Source organism: Rhinolophus sinicus, chromosome 17 (genome assembly GCF_057876585.1).
Source record: "Rhinolophus sinicus isolate RSI-liver-muscle chromosome 17, RSI-T2T, whole genome shotgun sequence".
NCBI classification, from domain to species: domain Eukaryota; kingdom Metazoa; phylum Chordata; class Mammalia; order Chiroptera; family Rhinolophidae; genus Rhinolophus; species Rhinolophus sinicus.
This window is the reverse complement of record NC_142517.1, coordinates 131,941,373-131,966,919: the sequence shown is the minus strand read 5'-3', so window position 1 is coordinate 131,966,919 and position 25,547 is coordinate 131,941,373. Positions and strand designations below refer to the sequence as shown.

The window sequence follows — 25,547 nt, the reverse complement described above, 5'->3', positions numbered from 1 at the left end:
TACCAATCCCTCTTCTGGGTAGCTAGCCACCCAAAATGAAAACATTTATCTATAAAAATATATGTACCCCTATGTTCACTGTAGCAATATTCACGGTAGCCAAGGCATGGAAACAACTGAAGTATTCTTCCATAGATGATTAGATAGAGAATACGTGGTGCATACATACAAAAGAATATTGTATGCCATAAGAAAAGATGAAATATTGAATTAATGCCATTTCTGACAACGTGGATGAATCCTGAGATTATCCTGCTAAGCAAAATAAGTCAGAAAGAAAAAGTCAAGAACCAAATGATTTCACTTATGTGGGATATGAAAATGAAAGCAACAAATGAACAAAACAAATAAACAAACAAAATCTCATAGACACAGACAACAGTTTAGTGGTTACCAGAGGGTAACGGGGAGGGAGGTGGTAGAAGAGGGTAAAGGGGGTCAAATATATGGTGATGGAAGGAGAATTGACTTTGGGTGGTGAACACACAATGTGATATATAGATGATGTGTTATAGAATTGAACACTTTAAACCTATATAATTTTACTAATCAATGTCACCCCAATGAATTTAATAAAAATTTAGAAAAATAAAATAAAAGTGGAGAAATAAAGACTTTCTCAAGCAAATATTGAGGGAATTTGACACCAGTAAACCTACCATGTAAGACATGTTAAAAGAAGTTCTTCAGAGAAAAGAAAATTATATATATATATATATATATATATATATATATATATATATATGTCAGTAACTTGGATCTACATAAATACAAAAGCACTGTTTGTTGGAAAAGAAATAAAGAAGGTAAAATAAAATATTTTATTTTTTCATAATTGATCTATAGATAATAATTTGTTCAAAATTATAATAAAAATGTGTTTAGTAATTATAGGTTTCAGATAAGTGAAATTAATATCAACAATATTATAAGGGATGGGAAATAGGGACTGGAAATATTCTGCTATAAGCTACTTGGACTATTAGGTTGGTGCAAAAGTTATTGCGGTTTTTACAATGATTTCTAACCTTTTAAACCGCATTTACTTTTGCACCAACCTAATATACGCAAACTAGTAGAGTGTTATTTGACAATAGACTTGGATTAGTTGTAAATTTACATTACAAAATCTAAGGCAACCACTGAAAAAAAATTTAAAATAGTACAATTGATATGCTAAAAGAGGAGTCAAAATGACATTATATAGAATGTTCAATTGAAATAAAAAAAGATAAAAAATGGAAGTCAATAAATGAAACAAAGTTAATAAATAGAGAAGAATAATAAATGTCAAAGATATTAAAATCCAATTATATCAATAATCATTTTAAATGCTAATGATATAAATATATCCATTAAGGAACTGAGACTGTCAGAGTGGATAAATAAACAAGATCCAACTTTATGTTATCTACAAGAAACACTAAATATAAAGACACAGATAGAGAAAGATATACCATGATAACAGTAATCAAAAGAAAGCTGGAGTAGCTATATTAATTTCAGACAAAGCAGATTTGAGAGCAAACAAAATCATCAGGGATAAAGAGAGGCATTACATAACAATAAATGGTCAGTTCTCCAAAAAGATACACAATCCTTCATATGTAGGTGTCTAATAACTTGTAGAACTGCAAAGAAGAATAGATAAATCTACTCTTATAGCTGGAGTTCAACACCCCTCTCTTACTACTGGACAGATCCAACAGGCAGAAAATCAGTAAGGACATAGTTGAACTAAACAGCACCATTAATCAAGTAGATATAATTGACATTTATAGAATACTTCATCTGACAATAGCAAAATACACATTCTTCTCGAGCTTACACAGAATGTTCACCAAGACAGATCACATTTCTGGGCCATGAAACACAATTTAACAATCTAAAAGAACAAAAATCATACAAAGTATGCTCTTAGGACACAATGGAATTAAACTACAAGTCAATAACAGAAAGATGGCTAGCAAACCCCCAAATATTTGGAGTCTAAACAACACACTTTTAAATAATATATGGGCCACAGGAAAAATCTCAAGAGAAATTAAACAATATTTTGAACTAAACCAAAATTAAAATTTATGGAATGCGATGAAAGCAGTTCCAAGAGGGAAATTTGTGGCACTGAATTCACATAGTAAAAAAATAAATAAATAAATATCTAAAATCAATAACCTAATCTTCCACCTTAGAAAACTACAAAAAGAAGAGCAAATTAAATCCAAAGTAAGCAGAATAAAAAAAATAATGAAAATTAAAGTTGAAATCTATAATATTGGAAACAGAAAATAAGTAGAAAAAATAACTGAAATCAAAAGCTGGTTCTTTAAAAAGTTGATAAACCTCTGGATAGGTTAACTAAGAAAAAAAAGAGAGAAGATACAAAGTACTAATATCAGTAATGAAAGAGGGGTCATCACTAATGGTCCCGCTGACATTGAAAGCATAATAATAGAACATTCTAAATAAGTCTATGCCCATATATTTGATAACTTAGGTGAATGAACCAATTCCTTAATAGAGACAATCTGCTAAAACTCACATAAGGAGAAATCTATTATCTGAACAGGTCTGTATTTATTAAAGAAATTGAATCAACAATTAACAACTTGTCAAAAAATAAAGCACCAGGACCAGATGGGTCACTGTGGAATTCTACCAAATATTCAAGGAAAAAAAATGTTTCAATTCTCTATACAATTTTTTTTCAGAAAATCAAAGTGGAGGATATACTTCTCAATTCATTCTATGAAGCTAGTATTACCCTAATATCAAAACTGGACAAAGAGATTATAAGAAAGGAAAACTGAGACTGATATCTCTCATGAACATGCAAAAATTATCAATAAAATATTAGCAAATAATATCCAACAATACATAAAAAGAAAAATACATCATAAGCAAGTCTGACTTATTCCAGGTATGCAAAGCTGGTTCATCATTTGAAAGCCAATTAATGCAATCTACCATACCAACAGACTAAAGAAGAAAAATCATATAATCCTATCTGTACATCCAAAAAAACACTTCACAAAAACTAACACGTATGCATGATAAAAATTATCAGCAAACTAGAAATAGAGGGGAATTTCTTCAACTGGATGAAGAACAGCTACAAAACAAACAAACAAACAAAAAACCCTACAGGTAACATCTGGAGAGAAACCAGATGCCTTCCTGCTAAGATCAGGAACAAGGCAAGGATGACTCTTCTCACCACTCCTATATTATATCACAGTGCAAGTCCTAGACAATTCAATAAGACAAGAAAGGGAAATAAAAGGTCTACAGATTGGAAAGGAGGAAACATAACTGTCTTTGTTTGCAAATGATGTACTTGATTACATAATCCTAAAGAATCAACAAAACAACAATAACAACAACAAAAGCCTCCTACAACTAATAAGCAATTATAAAAAGATTACACAAAACTCAATTGCTTTCTTGAATATCAGCAATAAAAACTTAGGATTTAAATTTAAAAACACAATATATTTACATTAACACCAAAAATATGTGAAATACTTAATTATCAATCTAACAAAATATGTACAAGATCTATATGAGAAAAGTACAAAAATGATGAAACAAATCAAAGAAAATTTAAATAAATGGAGAGATCTTCCATGTACATAAGTAGGAAGATTAAATTTATCAAGACGTTAATTCTTCCAAAATTGATCTATACATTACAAAAATTTTTTTCTGGATATGGAATAAATGAGTCTGAAGTTTATATAGAAAGGCAAAAGACCCAGAACAGTCAACACAGTACTAAAAATAAAGAAAAGAAAAAAAGAAATCCTTCTTCTCCGTGAAAGATATTGTTAAGAGAATGAAAAGACAGGTCACAGCAAACTGGAAGAAGATATTTTCAAGACACATATGCATATCTGATAGAGGACTGGTATCCAAAATACACACAAAAAAAAATGTCTCAAAACTGAACAATAAGAAAAAAATAACTTAATAAATAGGTAAAAAGATCTAAGCAGACACCTCACCAAGGGAGATATATATATATATATCAAATAAGGATTTGAAAAAATGCTGAACATCATACATCATTAAGGAATTGCAAATTAATACAAGATACCACTAAACACCTATTATAATGGCTAAAACCCAAAACACTGAGAACACCAAATCTGGCCAGGATGAAAAACAGTCAGAACTCTCATTCATTGCTGCTGGGAATGAAAAATAATACAGTCATTTTGGAATACAGTTTGACAATTTCTTACAAAACAAAATGTATGTTTACCATAATATCCATGAATTGTGCCCATTGGTATTTTCTCCAATGAGCTGAAAACATGTCCACATAAAAAACTTGCACATGAATATTTATAGCAGGTTGATTATACAATAGCCAAAACTTGGAAGCAACCAAGATGTCTTTCAATAGGTGAATGGATAAATACTGCGGTATAGCCATACAATGGGATGTTATTCAGTGATAAAAAGAACTGTGCTATTGGAGCAGCCAGTTAGCTCAGTTGGTCAGAGCGCAGTGCTCTTAACAACAAGGTTGCAGGTTCAATCGCTGCATGGGCCACTGTGAGCTGCACCCTCCACAACTAGATTGAAACAACTACTTGACTTGGTGCTGATCAGTCCTGGAAAAGCACACTTAAAACAAAAAAGAACAGCACTATCAAGCCATGAATAAACATGGAGTAAACTGAAATGTATATTACTAACTAAACAAAGCCAATCAGAAAAGGTTATGCACTGCATTATTCCAACTATATGACATTCTGAAATAGGCAAAACTATAGAGATAGTAAAAGATCATTGGTAAGCAGGGGTTTGAGGAGAGCAATAGTTAAAAGTGATAGGTGGAGTACAGGAGATTTTTAGGGCAGTGAAACAATTCTACATGATACACTAATGGTGGATACATACCATTATACATTTGTCCAAACATATAGAATGTACAACACAAAAAGTGAAATCTAATGCACTATGGGCTATAGTAATGTATTGATATTGGCTCATCCATTGTAACAAATGTATTACACTTATGAAAGACATGTGTGAAACTATGTATGTGTGGAGGGGAAGTGATGGGAAGATACATGGGAACTCTATTTTCTGCTCAATTTTTCTGTAAATATAAAACCACTCTAAAAAATAAAGTCTACTAACTAAAAAAAATAGAACATGATAAAAACTAGAAAACCAAACATGAAAACATTCTATGTAATAATCCAATGTGGAATATTACGAAAATAGATTTTTACAAAAATCCCACATGCATTTTCAAACAATAATCACCCAAATTATCTACTATTCTTGTGGGCTTCCCAAAGGCAGGCTATAAAAAGCTAAAAATCACTCTTCAGTGGACTTGCCAATTGTATATGGCATAAATGAGAATAAAGAACCACAGATAAAATGTGTTCATTTGTGAAGTCAAATGAAAAAAAAACAAAAAAAACTCATCATATTACTTTGTTCTTAAATAGCAGGTGTAATCTTTTGTGCCTCTCCCAGCCAGCTGTGGATCCCAAGAAAACAGTAACCAATGATAACGATTAATTCTAAAGATGAGTGTTTCATTGTTTAGTAATTTAAGTACTATTGAACAACATGTTCTTCAATTTGAAGAAATTTGGCAACATATCAGTGCTTCCATTTAAGACCTTCTGGGAGAAAATTAAACAAATATTTCTTTCAACATATTTCTCTGAGCTTACATCATGATGTTTCATACTATATTTTAAAATAAAACAATTATAAATAATCATGAAACCTAAACTACTGCTTTTAAAAGTTTTAGTTTATTCTCTCTATGGGTTTGTAATTCTAATTATTGCTGTACAAGTTAATAGTTTTATCAAATCAATGCCAAAGAAAAACGATTTGGATTAACTTACTGATATTATTGCTACTATAAAAAATCTACATCTCACATGTAAAAGAACCTTCTTAATCATGAAAATAAAACTAATCAAACAAAAACAAAGGAAGTTCAAAAAACATAAACATTATGAAAAACTATATTTACATGATTTATATTACAAATTTGAGAGTGAACTTGAATATTTCTCATTATAATAAAACTGTCTTTCATTATTATAGTAACAATAGACGTTTTGTTTTTACTGGTTGCTATTTGATAAATGTGGAAATATGTGACTTGTCCTATATAGTTGCACTACTAATTGTGCTAGAATTCAGAGCATTGCCTGGTCTATACTTAGAAATTTTTATAACTGAAATCGAAAACTTCTCAAATGAAACTGCTAACAACCCAAATCTCAAACCTCATTACAAAGGGAAAACCCTTGGTAGAAAACCATAAATACACCTTATAAAATACTGTACAATATTTACATGAATCAAAGTTACAAACACGGAAGGCCTCCTACCTTAACATAGTATGTTTTCCGTCACTTCTTGTACACCAAACCTGCCGGGTTTGATAACCTATCTCTATGTCCCAGGGCTTGGAATGGTGATGTGGCTTGTAACTTTGATGTCTAAAGGTGACTCGCTCCTTCGAGTCAGAGCTAAAATCCAAAACAGTTCTTCCACTTAGGTTAATTTCCTTAAGATGAGGCAGTCTACATTTACTCCATGGTCCAACTTTAAGGCTAAAAGTATATTCCTGTTCTCCAAGCGGACAGGAAATGGGAGCGTCACAGGCTCTTGACTCAGTCAGATTGGGACATTGTGAACCTCCATAGAGAGGGGGAGCAATGGCCACACGAGTTCTGTGCTGCAATTGCTTCCCACATCCCTTGCTACACTTGGACCATTGTGAGAACTCAGATACAATACAATGCCGGGGGCAAGGAATGAGGCAAGCTTGTTCAGTGCGGGGCTGAGGGGCAAAGTGTTCGCATATTTCATTTACAACTATGGTTCTGTTCAACTTCTGAATGCAGCGCACAGTCCGGTGCTGCAGTCCATGCTGAGCTGTTATGCAATCTGCAGTCCGAAGCTTGGCTTGGCCTAGGGAGGAAGGAACAAGCACACAGTGGTGCCAGTCAGAAACCTCCCACCGGAAGAGGTCGCTGTGCCAGTCACAGACACGGAAGCAATTTCTTTCCTTTGGAGGTCTGTTGTTCTCATCACAGTTAGACAGGTGACTTGTCCACCCTTCAGAGTGGAAACACCACAGTGCACGAGTCTGGATTCCTCCTGGCCCACAATCTCCTGTACACCTTCCCCAGGGACCTACAGGCAGAAAAACAAGGGTGTCCATTACTCAAAGATTCCATTAGGCCATCGACACAAAAATGGCTCAACCAGCACACTTTCCAAGACAGCCAGTGTGAAATTATGAATTTTGGTGGACAATACAATTTACTGGTTAAGAATGTGGACTCTCCATCAATTTTCCTTTGTTGAAATCCCATTCTATCTCTTACCAGCAATGTGACCTTGGAGGAACTACTTCAACTTTCTAAGCCTTAGTTTCCTTAATTACATAAGGGAGAACATAATAAAAGCACTGACTTATAGAGCATTTCTGAGGATCAATGATATAATATGGTGCCAAGTAGTCAATACACACTTAATAAATGATTGGAATCATTGTAATTATTATGTTCCGAAGTCTATATATCTAACTCGATATTAATACTTTCTAGTTAGGTGGTGTTTCATCTAAAATAAAAGCCCTAAATCCAGGTTTTAATAAAGTAGCATTTATCATGTTTCCAATTCTTCAGCTCATACCCTAAATGGCTCAGAAGAGAAATAAGTTATAAAAGTAGTAATAATAATAATAATCTGCCAAAGTAATTCAAATATATTTTCATTGCCTAAGTATCATAGATGTGCTGTTTTGATCTCAGCATGCAGAATGAACTGCATTTAAAAAAATAATAATAATAAAAAAACCACCTCTGATACACGCTGCGGGGTGGTGTGGTGTGGTGTGGGTGGGGAATAAGGTAATAAAAGAAGTAGCACTAAATTGCCTATTGAAATTCTGCCCCTATATTCCTTGAAATATACCCATTTTGATTTCTGATAGGTATTGACTTCCGGTAAAGCTTCCAAAATTAGCTTGCAATATGCCAAATCTTTAAATTGATGAGATAGCTTTTGTGGGAAAGAGTCCAAAAAATGGACAGATGAAAGAGCTGCCAATTGATGGTTCTCATATATATATATAATTTTGCATCTAGTCTATAAACATACCAGCTGGCTTATCCAGAAGTCTGATCATATATCTTTACACAAGGAAAAGGAATCCCATTTTGTGTCGATAGAAAAAAAAAGAAAAATGTTTCCTCCCTTTCACTTTACTTATTATGTAATAAGAATCTGAAAAAACGTTTATCAGCTGAACCATGTAACCTTTGCCCCTATACTAGGATTGTGATAATCATAAAGGCAATTCATACCCTGAGAAACATTTTAATTTACACAGATGAGAGAAAGGAGGTACAGTCCTTCTCTTTCCCCAAATCTGATCAAATACCCAAATGCCATTTAATTATTTCATGGAATCTATTTTCATACATATTTATTACATTTCTAGGAACAGTAAATGTGTACACAGTACTATATGCATTTAAGAAGAGACATATACATCTCCAGAGAAATTAGTATTTCTGTTTGGGGACACATGGTACAATAAGGGTCGATCACTTTACAGGACAATGGTTTGGGGGTTTTAATGTATAATCATCTCAGTTCTTCTTCATAGCTTTTTTTCTGGATAAGTAAACATGACACTTTAGACAATACCATGTTAGGCTATAGTATCAATGATTTCTGTCATTTTGTGAGAGAGATTAACATAGAAAGTACCCTTTATTCTTTCAGTACTCCCAAACTAGAGTCTCCCGTTGATAAAATGGACAGGGGAGTTTCATTGGAGTAAGTCAGCTTTTACTCACCAAAATGCCCTTGGGTTTGCCATACACTTCCCCAGGCGTGTTGTCCCAGCACTTCTCATGGCTCAATGCCGTGTTTCCCCAAAAATAAGACCTAGCCGGACCATCAGCTCTAAAGCATCTTTTGGAGTAAAAATTAATATAAGACCCGATTTTATTTTAATATAAGACTGGGTATAATATAATATAATATAATATAATATAATATAATATAATATAATAAAATAATAATATAATACTGGGTATAATATAATACCAACTCTTATATTAATTTTTGCTCCAAAAGATGCATTAGAACTGATGGTCCGGCTGGGTCTTATTTTCGGGGAAACATGGTAAATGCACATGGAAAATGGTGCTCTCAGCTCAAACTGATTTAATTAATTCCCCTCAATTCTGGTGATTTCCTCCTAGATCACCCACAATTTTATGTTTTATAATATTGAGATCTTCATTATTACATAAAAGTTATTTGCAGGTTTCACATGTCCATATGTTCTGAATCACTTTTAGTTTCAGTATATCATCCCTTGTCCATCATGTCAGACTATACATGCAAATTTTTATTATTACCAAAAAAATCACCATGGTTACTCAGTAAAGGAATTTCAAAACAAAACAAAACAACTATATATATATATATATATATATATATATATATATATATATATATATATATATATGAATGATTGCAGGAGTCTTTTAAAATCTAAAATAAACCTTGAATTATATAAAACAGTTATTGGATCAAATTAAAGGAAGCTTTGTGTAAAGCACTGGGTTTTAAAAGAACAGCTGTCAGTTTATCTCTGTTTATTTAGTTATTAAATATACACAATTTCCACTTAGAATTTTTTTGTGTCTGAAGATTGAAGAAAGATTAGAAACATTGAGCCATTTCTAACCAAACTTGAAAAAGTTAATATTAAATTCAATCCATCTAGAACACCTTACAATGTGACCCTTAGTCTTATTTTTAAAGCATTTGACTAATGAATTTTCTTATTATTAAAATGCTGTTTTCTTCTTATAGGTTTTTCACCTACTTTTAAAATTGTAAAGGTAGCTCTCTTTTGTTATTTGGAATCATTCATATTTTAAACATTATAAATTACTAATTGTTTCCTTAGTTTTCACATTCTCTATCTATATAGAATTTTATCAAACAGGAAAAATTTCCCCAGGTCAATGGAAGGCAAAAGATAACTATTAAGAAATCATTACTACCATTTATTGTAGGTTAGCAGTTGTGTGCTGGGCTGGACTGGTACCAGGGGACCATTTAATACTTAGAAATTTTACCAGGTGGCTGTTAAATAATTCATAGATGGAAATTAAACATGGTGGCAGGATTTACACCATACTACAAATCAAGGCAAATCAACATTTTTCTTTCTTTTTCTTTTTCTTTTTTCAAACAAGAGCCAGTATATAGCACACCACTAGTGATTTGCCCAGTGCTTTCTTTCCTTCCTTCCTGTTCTTTACAACAGTCTCATGAGGTGAGGCTAGTGAGCACATTTTATTAATTGAAAAAAATAAAGTGCAGAGAAGTTACAAAACACACCCAAGGTTACATAGCCAGTACATGGTAGACTAAAATGGACACCAGTTCTGTGTGACTACAAGCTTGGTCTCTTGTCCTGCATTTGAAAAGAGCCTTTTCTGCCACTCAAGATGGCAGAGAAGGTAAACGCTGTGCTTGCCTCCTCTCATGACCACTTCAAAATTACAACTAAACTACAGAATAACCATCATGGAGAATCCCCTGAAGTCTAGCTGGACAGAAGTCCTACAATTAAGGACATCCAGAAGAAGCCAACACCAGACTGTTAGGAGTGGCAGAGATGTGGAAGGGGCTGGTCCCACACTCATGTGGAACAGGTAAAAATTGGGAGGCATCCCATCCCCACACCGGGCTGCCAGCCCAGAGTTCCAGTGGCAGGGAGAGAAGTCTCCATAACTTCAGGCTATAAAAACCAGCAGAGATTGAGGCTGAGACCAAGGGTTGCGGAAGTCCTAAGCATTCCTCTTAAAGGGCCCATGCATTAACACACTTAGTAACAGACTTACTTGCTCTGAGCTCCAGCACTAGGGCAGCAGCTCAAAAGGCACAAAGAACATATGGGAGGAACTGAGCTATCTGGATTCAGGGAGAAAGTTAGTGGGCCAGCTTTCTCCCAGATAGAAGTGTGGCAGAATCCATTATTTCTTTGTGGGGGGTCCTCCTCCTTCCTAGTGTGCAGACACAGGCAGCTGCCATATCTGAGTCTCTATTAACCTGGCTAACATTGTTTACCTCACCCTGGTAATTCCCTGAGGCCCTACCTAATCCAATTTCTCGGCACACCCAAGCCACTTTCAGTGGCTTTTCCACACAAATGGGATGTCTTAACTCATGCTGCAGACTTTCCTAAAAATCTCTCAAAGATTCACAAAACCCAAACAAGTAACATCTGTTGGTTCGTCCTATACCACTTATTGAGCAGCCCCAAGACTGATACTAACAGCAGCCAGCTTCAGTTTGCAGCTTGGCCTCTTAAGGTACCTCCGAGACCAGCAGAGGTGGCAGCCATCTGCACATTGCTTTGTGGCCCATGCCAGGTGGCATCAGGCAGGGCACAGGATGCAGCTGAACTTGGGCTGTGGGGGCCCCTCCCAGGAGGACCTGAGCCTGGAAAACCTGGTGGTCAGCTTCAGAATGAGCTGGAGTAACACCCAGCTGCATCCAAGGCCAACACACCCAGTGGGCAGACAGAGAAGGCACCAGAGACCTGCTAAAATGAATCTTGCTCCATAAGGTCAACCCCTGCACAATAGCTCCTCCACTGCCGTTATGGCCAGTCCTCACAACCAATCAACCTGAAGGTCAATCTCTCCCATTGGCATGCAAAGAGCAAACAAGGCTCGACTACAATAAGAGGGCACACACAAACCACAAAGTTACACCGCTGGAGCAACTGGCTGAGGTGACCAGGGAGACTGGGCCCCCCAGCAAACCTACTACATAAGGCCACACTACTAGACATCAGGTGGCATCAGGCAGGGCGCAGGATGCAGGTATAGCAGCTCTATCTAATACACAGAAACAAACACAGGGAGGCAGCCAACATGGGAGACAAAGAAACATGTCCAAAATAAAGAAAAGAACAAAGCTCCAGAAAAAGAACAAAAAAAAAATGGAGACAAGCAATCTACCGGACACAGTGTTCCAAACACTGGTTATAAGGATGCTCGGTGATCTCAGGGAGAACTTTCACAAAGAGATAGGAAACAGAAATGGAGATAGAAAACATAAAATACAACCAATCAGAAATAAGGAATATAATAACTGAAATGAAGAATACACTAAAAGGAATCAACAGTAGTTAGATGAAACAGAGGATCAAATCAGCAATTTACAAGACAATGTAGCAGAAAACATCCAATCAGAACAGCAAAAAGAAAAAAGAATGCAAAAAAGAAAAAAAAAATAGTTTAAGGGACCGCTGGGAAAACACCAAGCATACCAACGTTCACTCATAGGGGTACCAGAAGGAAAAGAGAGAGACCAAGGAAATGAAAATCTATTTGAAGAAATAATCATGGAAAACTTCCTTAACATGGTGAAGAAACTAGACATATAAGCTGAGAAAGCACAGAGAGTCCCAAACAAGATGAACCAAAAGAGGCCCACACCAAGAGACATCATAATTAAAATGCTAAAGGTTAAAGACAAAGAAAGAATCTTCAAAGAAACAAGAGAAAAGCAGTTAGTTACTTACAAGACAGCGCTCACAAGACTTTTAAGAAATCAGTTGATTTCTTAACAGAAAATGTGCAGGCCAGAAGGGATTGGCATCAAATATTCAAAGTGAAGTAAAGCAAGGACCTGCAACCAAGATTACTCTACCAAACAAAGCTATCATTTAGAATCAAAGGACAGATAAAGAGCTTCCCAGGTAATAAAAAGCTACAGGAGTTCATCACCACAAAACCAGTATTACAAGGAATGTTAGAGGGACTTCTTTAAGATGAAGAAGAAAAAAATAAAAATAAATATGAAAACTAAAATGGCAATAAATGGATTAAATATTCCAATCAAAAAACAGGTGGCTGAATAGATAAGTAAACAAGACCCTACATATATTACCTACAAGAGACTGACTTCAGATCGAAAGATGCACACATACAGGAAGTGAAGGGCTGGGGAAAAGATATTTCCTGAAAATGGAAACAAACGAAAAAAAAGCTAGACTAGCGATACTTTTACCAGACAGAATATTTAAAACTAAAGGCTGTAACAAGTGACAAAGGAGGACCCAGTAATCCCACTTCTGGGTATTTATCCAAAGAAACCCAAAATGCTAGTTTGAGGGGACGTGTGCATCCATATGTTCATTGCAGCATTGTTTACAATTGCCAAATTGTGGGGGCAGCCTAGGTGTCTGTCGATGGCTAAATGGATAAAGAGGAGGTGGTACATATATACAATGGAATATTGCTCAGCCATGGAAGGGAATGGGTTCTTGCCAGCTGTGATGGCATGGATGGACCTGGAGGGTATTGTGCTGAGTGAAGTATGTCAGACAGTGAAAGACAGATGCAATGTGATTTCGCTTATATGTGGGATCTAAAGAACAAAATAAACAAACAAAACAGAAACAAGCACATAGATAACAGAGAACATTTTGATGGTTGCCAGATGGGAGGGGGTTGGGAAGGTGGGTGAAAAAGCGGAAAGGATTAAGAAATACAAATTTGTTGTTACAAAGTAGTCATGGGGATGTGGGGTACAGCATAAGGAATATAGTCAATAATATTGTAATAACTATGTATGGTGTCATATGGATACTAGATTTATGAGGGTAATAGATGAGAGGGGGTTAGGGGCAGGGTGAGAAAGGTGAAGGGATTAAGAAGTACAAATTGGTAGTTAAAAAATAGTCATAGGGGTGTAAATTAAAACACAGGGAATATAGTCAATAATATGGTAATAATTATGGATAGTGCCAGGTGGGTACTTGTCTAGTCAGGGGGATCACTTCTTAAATTATATAAACATGTAACCTCTATACTGTACACCTAACATTAACATAAAATAATATTGAATGTCAACTGTAATTGAAAAATTAAAAAAGAGGGGAAAATGTAAAGGAATAAAAGGTTCACACTTCCAGGTACAAAACAAGTAAGTCATGGGGATGTAATGTACAGCACAGGGAATATAGTCAATAATATTGTGATAGCGTGGTACAGTGTCGGATGGTTGGACTTATGGTGATCACTTCTTTATGTATATAAATGTTGACTAACTATGGTGTACACATGAAACTAATACAGTGTTGTATGTTAGCTATATTTTAATAAAAATCTTTTTAAAATAAAATAAAAGAGCCTTTTCCAGTGTGAATTGCTATATGTGTTCCTAAAATCGCAAGACAAACTTGTTTCGTAGCTTAGCTATGACAGCTCCTATTTGTTAGTTAATATTCTTCTGGATAGGAGAACAAATAATCATGGTGGTACATGAACAATGAAATTTAGGACAGCAGCTCTTGGCATGGTAAGAGACTTGTATGTTTATAAACATTAGCCAGTATGTTTAGGAAGGCAGTCAAGGGAAAATAGCTTCTCCTCATGTTAAAGGAAACTTCGTGAACAACTAAAACACATGTAACTAAAGAGTGAATATAAAGTGAATTGGGTACACTTGAAGTAAAGGAAAAACAAATTGCAAACAAGATGTATAAGATGGAGACAAGATCTCTCAGCAATTGACCTATAACGATTTTCATTTTTCAGGCATGGAGAGAAAATGCGTTCCATGATTTATTCAGTTGTGTTTGGCTATGAACTTTAAACACACACACTAGTGAAAATCTCACGGCCCTGAAGGATTTTGCCATTTCAAAAAACATGCATATTACAGTGAAATGTGACCTGCAGTTCGAGAAATCTTACTTCCCTTGTCTGACTTCAGAAATAGAAGAACATATTAAAATTTTGAGGAGTTACATGAAGAAAAAGAATATCACCTTTAAATTTGTCAGATATATAAAATATATGCTATAGTCAGAATATATGTCTGAGATAAAAAAGCTAAAGAAACGTTAAGCAACCCATGTTTTTAAACATGAATCACTTTATATTTCTTAGCTGAAAACACTCGTTAAGCAATACAAATAAAACAAAATTTAGAACAAACAAAGGATTAAAAGCTCAATTATGGACATAATGTGGTTCTAAACTAAAAACTCATACTGTGTTACATTCTCAGAAAACATTTCAATGGTATTATAAGAATAGTAATCCCATACTTGTTTACCTAGACCAACATTGTGTTAAAACATCATCCACCTGCAACTCTCTACCCTTTCTGTAAGATAAACACAGTTACTCTGAAATAAAGTGCTACGTATTTTAAGTCATGTCAGTTTTCATTTACCAGTTAAAATTCTGGTTTAGAAGTAAATTCTTTGGACTGGAAAGGTAGTATTGATGAACTCTCAGGTCACATTCACATTTAAGACCGTGATTTCTGGTTTTTTGTATGTGTGTGTGTTTTTGTATGTGTGTGTGTGTGTGTGTTTTTCCCTCTCCTGTATTTTTGCAGAAAGTGCAGATATCTGAATTATCTAATATAATATTCCCCTAGAAGCAGAAAAGTGCTGGCAAATTGTATGCTCTTAATTAAGTTACCTTAACGAGATTAGTTTAGATGAATGTATTACTAAATCTAAATCATCTTATTTAAGACAGCATGCTAGATGCCTGAATTTTAGCTGTGGTGTTCACTAAGATGCCTGCAAAAAACAAACAAACAAAAAAAATTGCTGTGGACAGAGAATAAGCTTTTGCCCAGTACTTTCCACTGTTTGAGTCAGTAACCTTGATTTACTACCACTCATGCAATAAGGAGAGATGTCTGTTTTATTATTCATTTTTTCAACCCCAGTTTTCATTATCTTGACATTGCTTTATTTTTAACTTGGGCAACGGGGTTCAGGAATGACACAAATGTCAATGCAGAACTTTAGTATCTTAACCAAGTTATTTGTAGATCATTACTACATCAAAGCATTCATAAAACTCAGAATTACAAAATGTGATATCAAACATTGGCTTACCTGTAACATACCTCACCTCCAAAAAATAGCTGTAAATTTATGTAGTAACTTTTACTTCTCCAAAAGCTTTCACATCATCCATGGGATAATTAAAGTAATATCTCCATTTACATAGTGAACAATTATCTAAGATATTACATTACCTAAGAAATCATACATTCTAAAATATATCAAATAACCCAAGGAATGATAAAAAGTGCCATCTGAGCATTCACTCATTAAAATAACAATGATTCACGACCTGCTACTTGAAAGGTAGTACATTAGACTCTAGAAATATAAAAATGAATTAGACATTAAATATCTCTCCAAATCTGTGTACTAAATGTAATGCCAACTTGCTCGTGAAGAGGACATTTAGTCCCTCTTTAAGGCCTGTCTGCTTGTTTTATATGCAGTATTAACAGTCTCAATGTTTTCACTTCCTAGAGCCCATTAGATCTAAAGCAGCTAACTGGAAGCTAGGAGAAAGAACCAGAATCAGGTCTGCTGACAGAAGCCAGAAGAGATGATAGTTTCCAAGACTACATTTCTGAATCTTTCATGATAATTAATAACTTTCACTAGCAGATGATGCACAAAGCCACCCAATACTTTCTAAACACTCAGAGAAAACGTGTTCATTAGTTACAGCCGTAAGTGTGTTAGGTATCAGCTAGCAACAGAAATACAACATACAAAATGTAACACAGAAAAAATTGTTAAATGAGAAGGAGTGTAAACCCCAATGCATTGCATTAAAAAATCTCATTGCCCTTTTTACAGGGACCGAAAATAACCCTATATTAATATTAAAACTATTTCCAAAACACATTTGTGATCTGAAGGATATGTGTGCTAAACTATTCCAGCAAATCTCTGTAGAAAAATTTAACAGCAACTCTTAAGAGCTTCCAAATATGACTTCCTTTACATAGGTATAAAGATTTCCTTTTGCAGACAGTTTATGATCCCATGCAAGACCATCACAGAAGATTTGGCTGAATATTTACACTCCAGGTAAGGATAAGCATTGCGGCTAATATCCCAGGCTCTTTCCGTATGATTATGTTTTTGTTTGACCCTAAACAACACATTCGAAGTTCATTTCTTCTTTGTGGACAGACGCCTCTAACTGGAAAGTAAAGTGCTTCTGTTACTTATCATTTATGACTATAAATTATTAGTTGCCAGTTGCACAAACATCCATTAAAAGTAGTTTGACAGCAAAGCAGATAAGAAACATATCTGAGCGAATTATCAGCTAGTGAAACACCACAGATAGAAAATCATTCTTTAAAAACTGTTTATCAATATTTTGGTTTCAGTTACACTTTCTTAGAAGTTCTGAAGCCTAAAGGAATGTCAAACCTCATATACTCCACTGCATTCTGACACAAAGTGGAGCTTTTCAGACTTGTAAACCCTATAACCTGCTAACTACCTAGAATAGGGCAGTGTAATCTTCATAGCTCACTGTTTTTGGAGGAGGAAATGTAGTCCAGACAAATTCAATTACTTGCCCAAGGTCACACAGTCATCGGGAGCAGAAATGGGACTGACAATTCCATCCCAGACACCTGACCCAGTGATCTTCACACTATATCACACTGGCTTCCATTACAACAGCTCTAAGACTGCAAGGGAAGAATGAGGACTCTAAATGGTTGCAATCCAAGGTGCGGGGGAAGGAAGGGAGGAAAAACAGAACAAACAAGTGGCCAATTACTTAAAAACACATGTAATACAAACAACAAACTGCCCATTAATGCTGACATTTTTCGGCCTCCTGGACTACCACCTGGAGCAGATAACTGCTCCCAGGGACCCTTCACAATGCATTATATGAAATGGGATCCTTCCTGTCTCTGCATGCTTGAGAACAGGATTAAGCTACTATTCAAGTACATCCAGTAAAGTTCAGGGTTTAGCACACAAAGGAAGCCTCAGGCACCTATCAGAAATTACATGTCCCTAGAATAATGATAACAATATTAGTAATAGCTGCCATTTTTTTAATACCTATTATCCTCCCAATACCATATGTACATTCCCTGTTTCCCCAAAAATAAGACCTAGCCGGACAATCAGCTCTAATGCATCTTTTGGAGCAAAAATTAATATAAGACAGTTTTATATTAATTTTTGCTCCAAAAGATGCAGTAGAGCTGATTGTCCATCTAGGTCTTACTTTCGGGGAAACATGGTTATTGATATTGGCCTGCTTTGCTAGATGAGACCACCAAAGTATGAGGTCAAAGAACTTGGTCAAGGTAAACAGAGCCCCGAGACTAAAATGTCTCCACAATTCTATTGGCTCCAAACCTTTTCCGCAACAACTGCAGTTTAGCTATTTTTAGCAGTAATATCCCTTGAGCAAATGAAGTCTTGCAAAACCCAGTAGGTAAAATGTATTAGGAAGGGGTTCTGTTCTGAGTTCAGCTGGTGTGAAGGGCCCTGCCCCTCCTCTCCCTCCTATAGCTCCTCGTCCCAGCTCAATGGCCTGGCTGGTATGGTGGCCCTGGAACTCCTGGGGGCTCTGACACCTGTCAAGGGATATTTATGGGATGTTCTCATCCCAGAAATGTGACTCCACTCAACTTTGACTTTACTTACAATAAATGCTTCAGTTAAGCCCTCTACATTCCCTGGAGAAGTAGAAGAAAATCATTTATTCAGCTATCTGTACAATTAAGGGGAAGAAGAAATGAATAGTATGTCAGAAACAGAGTAAAGCTGAGTCCCATATGATGTTCTTCTGAAGGATTTTGTCCCTTAGCTTATTGACCACCGAGGCTTATTGACCACCCTTGGAGGGTTGGGGGGGGGGGGCGGGCAGAAATCGGTCGTCTTTATCCTACACAGAACTCAAACTGGAATAGGAGGTGGGGAGACAGAACATTTTAAACTGTGTCCCACCCCCCAAAGGAGAACAAAGTGTTAATTCCACAGTAAATATAACACATGTTGGGCTTGATAATGGAGGCCTTGTGGATTGTTGGATATTAGAGGATCACTGGAAAGAAAGCAAGGTGGGGACAGTGCATATTGCCTTTAAAAATACATAGAGCAAAAGGGCAGGATGACATCCATTTTGCTTGCCACTAAAACAATTCAAGAATTAATTTGCCTAGGATAAAAATTGCACTAGAACATATCTGAGATAATTTTTTTTTTTCTTAGTAACTTTAATTTTCTAACGGTTACATGGAATATATCTGCTTCTCAACACGTCTTGTCTTTTTCTAGTAGCAGATATTCATAATGGACAGTGAGAAAGAACAAAACATAAGCTGCATTTTGGTGGATAGAACATCTAGTCCATCCAATTTCTTTTTCAAAGGAATTATTATTCTTGCTTTGAAACAGTGATTTTAAGACTATTTGAGACACTACTCTTGTCATCTAAAAAATAATTTCCAAGTTACTATATTTGAAAAAACATTATAAGAAACAGCAGTATCGTGGCTTAATCACATTTCTTCTATGTAGAAACAACTAGAAACACCTATTTACCCTATACAGTCTAATGTGCATCCTGAAGACTCTATTTACAAATATCAAGTCCAATCAGTCCCCCATCAGCTTTACCTCCTAAACATCAATTGAATCTCTCCATGCTTCTTCATCCCTACTATCACCACCCTTGTCCAACTCACCGTCTTTTCTTGTACGAATAAGAAGACTAGCTTCTTGTCTGCCATTCCAGTATCTACTGCCCCACTCCACCCATGACATCAATTATATCTCCATATTGCAGACATACTCATTTTTTCCCTCTGTTTGGTAACAATACCACAAAATTCATGTTTTGTTGTGTGTGTTTTTTTAGTTAAAGTTTATTGGAGTGAAAATGTTTAGAAAATAGGTTTCAAGTGTATAATTCTGTAATACATCATCTATATATCACATTTTGTGTTCACTATCCAGAGTCAGTTCTCCTTCCATCACCATATATTTGATCCCTTTTACCGTCATCTCCCACCCTCTCCCCTTTTACCCTCTGGTAACAACTAAACTATTGTCTATGTCTGTCAGCTTTTGTTTGTCTTGTTACTTTGTTGCTTTGTTTTATATCCCACATATCAGTGAAAACATATGGTTCTCGACTTTTTCTGTCTGATTTATTTCACTTAGCATAATAATCTCAAGATCCATCCATGTCGTAAATGGCACTATTTCATCTCTTCTTATGGCAGACTAGTATTCCATCGTGTGTATATACCACATCTCTTTACCTAATCATCTATCGATGGACTCTTTGCTTGTTTCCATGTCTTGGTCACTATAAATAAAGCTGCAATGAACATGAGAGCACATATATCTTTACGGATAATTGTTTTCAGATTTTTTGGGTAGATACCCAGGAGAGGGATTGCTGAGTCAAATCATTCAAATTTGTACCACTTTGGGAGCAGCATTACATCTGTATGGCATGTTCATCCTTAAAGCTCATCAATGGCTTCCTATTCCTCTCAGGATAAAGAAAAACAAAACTCTTAACATGACATACAAGTGCTTACTTATCTGGCCCCATCCTACCCCATTAGCCTCCCGATCGCCCGGGCCACTCACATTCACTCACTGCTCTCCAGTCAAGTTGATCATCTTTCTCTCCTTGTAATGTTCCATGCTCCCTCTTAAACCTGGGCAGCAACATGTACTGGCCCTTAAGCCAAATCACATGCTCCACCCACTAGAGCCCAACTTAATTCCTACTAACTCTTCAAATCTTAAGTCATTTCCCTAGGGAACTCTTCCCTATGTTCTGACAGTATGTTCCTCTTACACAAAGCATTCCTCACTCTTTCAATTACAAATCCAATTGTATAATCCATGGTTTAATACTTTTCCCTCCCAACTGATTTTAAACTTGGTGATGGCAGAAACATGTCAGTCCTGTTCATCACTTTATTTCCAGCACTAACCCAACACTTGACACATGGTAAGCAGCCCCTAAATACCACATGTTATTGAAGCTGAAACAAACAGCAATGTAGGAAGCAAGATCATGTCTGAATATAATTAGGAGTAATGTTACCCCTAGAAACTCATCACACCAATGGGTTGACAGTTTTGCCCAAAAGAAGAAAAAAATTAAAGAAAAAGGTATCCACTGTGATTCCTAACTTACATTTAAAGGAAGAAATATCCAACATAATGTCCAACAGAATTCTTAAATACTGGTTTTTCAAAAGTCCATTTATAATGCCCATTATTCATTGTTGCAACTTTGGGCCCTTCTTGCCATGCTCCATAAAATTCAAGCATTCAGGAATGGGGTGTCCAATCTTCTTTTGGTTAGAATGTTCACATACTGAAATATTTAAGTCTACAGAAATACCTTTGCTCTTAGACATAGCTCAAATACGAATGTCCTAATTGATCCAGAAAGAGGCTATTATCATTTTTCCCCAGGTGACTCAAGTAAATGAGAATTAAATACCAGATACGATCATGCCAGCCTACCACTCACAAACCTAACAAGTGGTGGGAGCTGGAATTATCATGGTGGTCTCAGGTTCATTATAATCATAGCAACAGCAGTGCAGTAGACACTACACTCAACACTTTATAACAATATGTTGTGCAGCCCTCAAAGCAGCCTTACAAAGTAAATCAATTGTAAGAAGAACACCCATACCTTAAGTTCCTTGGATATTTTCAGGAAAATTGGTAGGTGGTATTAAAAAACAAACCAAAAAAACAACAAAACAAACAAACAAACAAAAGTGTGAATGTGGTCTCTTTAGTGAAAAAAGTGTGAATTGATTACATTTTCAGACACCTGGGAAAACAACCTAAAAGGAGACCTTGAAAGGTGCTGTTAACTTGTACTGCTCCTTGCCTCAGGAGGAAGCACCAGAAGCAGAGGGAAACTGGGACAGAAGTGAGAAATCTGCCAGGATCCAGGCTTCCAGCTACAACCCTGAGGATTCTGCTGAAAATGTCTTTATACTCACACCATAGTGGGGCTTTGAGAGACACTGTTTCTTTAAAGGGTGGAGCTTGAGTCAGAAACCCAGTACCCACCTTCCTGTGGGGATGGGGGAATGGGAAAAACATGTTTTACAAGTACGTCTTATTTACAAAAACACAGAGATTTATTAGGAGAAGGTGAAGGAAGACAATTTTGAAAATGAACACAGTCCAACAAGTCTTTGGCTTCTGTGTTGACAGAAGTCTAGTCCAGTAAGAAAGTTCTGTTAGATGTTTCTGAGGGAGGAATCCTCTATCCTTGGCACGTACTTTCTAGCGCGAAACAAAAAGCTTCCTCCTGGCACTTCTCCTGCCTGAAGCAAAACGGATTAGGAATGTTGGTGAGAAAAAGAGAGAGAGAGATAGAGAGACAGAGAGACAGAGACAGAGAGACTGCATCTTGCTTCCCCAGAAAGGAAATGGGAAATAGCAGCCTGCAGGGTCCAGGCAGAGGAGACCAAGACCACTGAGCCCCTCCTAGAGATCCAAGGACTCAGTACAGAGGGAAAGCAGCACAGAAATTCTAGAGAGAGTTGTTCTGGCATGGAATTAACCCCTGATCGTTCACAGAAGGTGAAAGCATTCACAAGACTCAGAAAAGTAGGAGAACAATGAAAGGTTTTATGAAAGTTTGGAAGCCAGTGGCAGCCGGGTAGTAAGGAGAGCAACACCAGCAGAGGGGTGTTGCTGGGGGCAAAGTCTTAGAGTGGACAGACAGCTGCACCTAGCTTTAGGTTAGCTTTTTCTTAAATAAGAAAGGTAGGTAAATTTTCTTACAGCAGGAGATGTGACGACCCTCTGAGGTCATTTGATTGACATGTGTAGATTATATAACTAGTTTCTTTCTGTGCATACTCTTCCCATAATGCATACAGAAAAACCCACAGGGGAGGGGGGCCAAGCCATAATGTTCATTTTATTCTAATTGTATTATAATGAGTCTGGAGCTCATGCTGGAGGCAGGTTTCAGCGATCTGAGCAGGCCTCCGGATGGCTCAGTTGGTTAGAGCACGAGCTCTGAACAACAGTGTTACTGGTTCGATTCCTTCATGGGCCAGTGAGCTGAGCCCCCCACAACTAGACTGAAGACAACGAGCTGCTGCTGAGCTTCCGGAGGGGCTGTCAGATGGCTCAGTTGGTTAGAACAGGAGCTCTCAACAACAAGGTTGCTGTAAAAACGGCGACTGGGCTTGGAGCTGAGCTGCACCCTCCACAACTAGATTGCAGGACAATGACTTGGAGCTGATGGGCCCTGGAGAAACACACTGTTCCTCAATATTCCCCAATAAAAAACAAACAAACGAGAAAAAAAAAAAACTTGATTTTTCTGGTTGGGTATTATCTCCTTTTTCTAAGGACATTTCAACGGGAAGATTTATCTCTAGAGGCTGAGTGTGGGTGGTCCCTGGCCAGGGGGATACAGTCCTGAGTCCTCTCCCTTGGACCTACTGTCATTAACTCTTTTTCTGCCTCATCAAGAGTCACCCGTCAGCCTATCAGGAATAAGGGCCTTCTATGTGGTGACCAGTGTGAACTGATGGCTAAGGAGAACCTTCCAGAGGGAAAAAAAAAAAAGAAAATGAGGGATCATGGTGCTAAAAATGGTTCAAAATAAATTATCAACCTAAGATGAAATATATATATATATATATATATATATATATATATATATATATATATATATATTTCTTACACACCTAATATTTTTAGTCGAGTACCCACTATAATAATCATACCATGTGTAATAATTATAGGGAATCAGAGAATAATAAACACATTCCTCACCAGCCTAGAGTCTGACAGCCCCATAGGACATTCATGCACTTTGTTCGATAGTGTACTAGGAAAAATCTATCCTCATTACCCTTTTCTGGCTGGGTGAGCACATGGCAGTGGCCTGCAGCCTGTGTCAACTCTTTTTAGCCTCCTGATGCCCTCATCACCCCCTGAATAATTGGAATTTCCCAGAGTAGTTTGTGGGAATTCAACTTACAATGAAAGTGAATTGAAGAAATGTCATTTAAGTTATGGTGTTAGTTTACATTTATATAATGAAAATAATAATTATTGTAAGGTAGCATTTATCACTTGATAGACTTAATGCTAGTACAGAAATGACTAGGAAAAAATACTGAATTTTAACAGATTATATAACAGCTCCTAGGGATAAGGGAGTACTGTGTTGCTTCCCTGCCTTTCCTGGATTAATCACCTCTTCCAATTCCAACTGAAGATAACACAGTATCATTCAGGAAATTATTAGGAAATAATTTCCTAAATAATTCCAATGGAATTGGATCTCAGATAGCATCCTCTGAGATCAGTGGGTAGGGAGGGGACCTGTTATCAGATATATTTGGGAACAATGCAGAGTTAAAATTTAAAATTCTCTTCTTTATAAGATTTCTCAAGGCTTTTAATATACGTTATGAATTTCCAAGGATTTATCCCTAGTGTGCAAAAGTTCGCAGTCTTCTGTTCGTATGTCACTCTTCCACTAGAGGAAAAAACATAAAGGAAATATTTTGCACATGTGATACATTTTGTCTTGTTACATGAGGAAGTTGATCATATTTCTTTAAACAATGATTATAAATAACATTCAGTGAAATATTTTTTATAATTTTTATTTAAGGATTCACATCATAAGTTGAGGTTAAAATATAACTTCCAATCCAAAGCCTAGCACTTGTACATCCCTCCCTGGATATAAACACACGAAAATACAAAGCAACGGACACAACAGAAAATGTCTAAGATCTACCAACAGTTCACAAAGAATGAGACGAATATAAAACACCCAGTAAAGAGATTCATGGCTGTTAGGAATGAGCTGAGCACTTTCAAGGACCTAAGATAGGAAATTAAAGTGTATGGAATAGTGACAAGGCTTAATACTGGAAAGGCAGGAACGAATTCAGACCAATCATTAGACATGTCACTAAATCAAGAGTCCTGCCTATGGTACGTGTCCTCTAGTCTTAGATTATCTATATCTTTTCAAACATAGCTTGTGCTGTGCTGGGTTTTATTTCAGGATATGACAAAATGTGCTTTATTGGTGACATGTTAGAGAATTACAGCTATATAATCATTGATTCCAAGTTTAGAACACAGCTTTATTGACAACATGCCATGACAGGAACATTACATGAATTCAATATTCTGCAGTCATACACAATAAATAGGATCGGTTTATATGCATCTATATAATTATATTAACTGTATATTATATATTATATATTATATATTATATATTATATATTATATATTATATATTATATATTATATATCGTATATTATATATTATTGATTATATATTGTGTATCATGCATCATGTATTATATGAAATATATACAGTATATAGTATTAATATTACATTAACATATTACATACATTTAAGCCAATTCTATTTCTTATGCATTATATACTTTATATATTTTATTATATAGTTACTATGCAGCATATATAAATATATATGTAATATGATCCAATATATTTTATTATCATAGTAGAGATATTATAATATATATGTTTGTAGGAGTTTGTGTGTATACACACACACACACACACACATATATACAATGTGATAAAAATATATGGTGAAGTTTAAATAAAA

The 25,547-nt window shown here is 35.9% G+C and overlaps 1 protein-coding gene across 3 annotated transcripts in view; it reads right to left on the bottom strand.

Annotated features, from left to right (window-relative positions):
- Positions 1-25,547, bottom strand: part of THSD7B (thrombospondin type 1 domain containing 7B) — an 800,685-nt gene that overhangs the window by 522,604 nt on the left and 252,534 nt on the right. For all 3 annotated transcript variants that reach the window (XM_074335740.2, XM_019752567.3, XM_088793974.1), the window contains exon 3: positions 6,378-7,188. In XM_074335740.2, the coding sequence (XP_074191841.2) occupies positions 6,378-7,188 (811 nt within the window). The remainder of the gene's footprint in view (positions 1-6,377; positions 7,189-25,547) is intronic.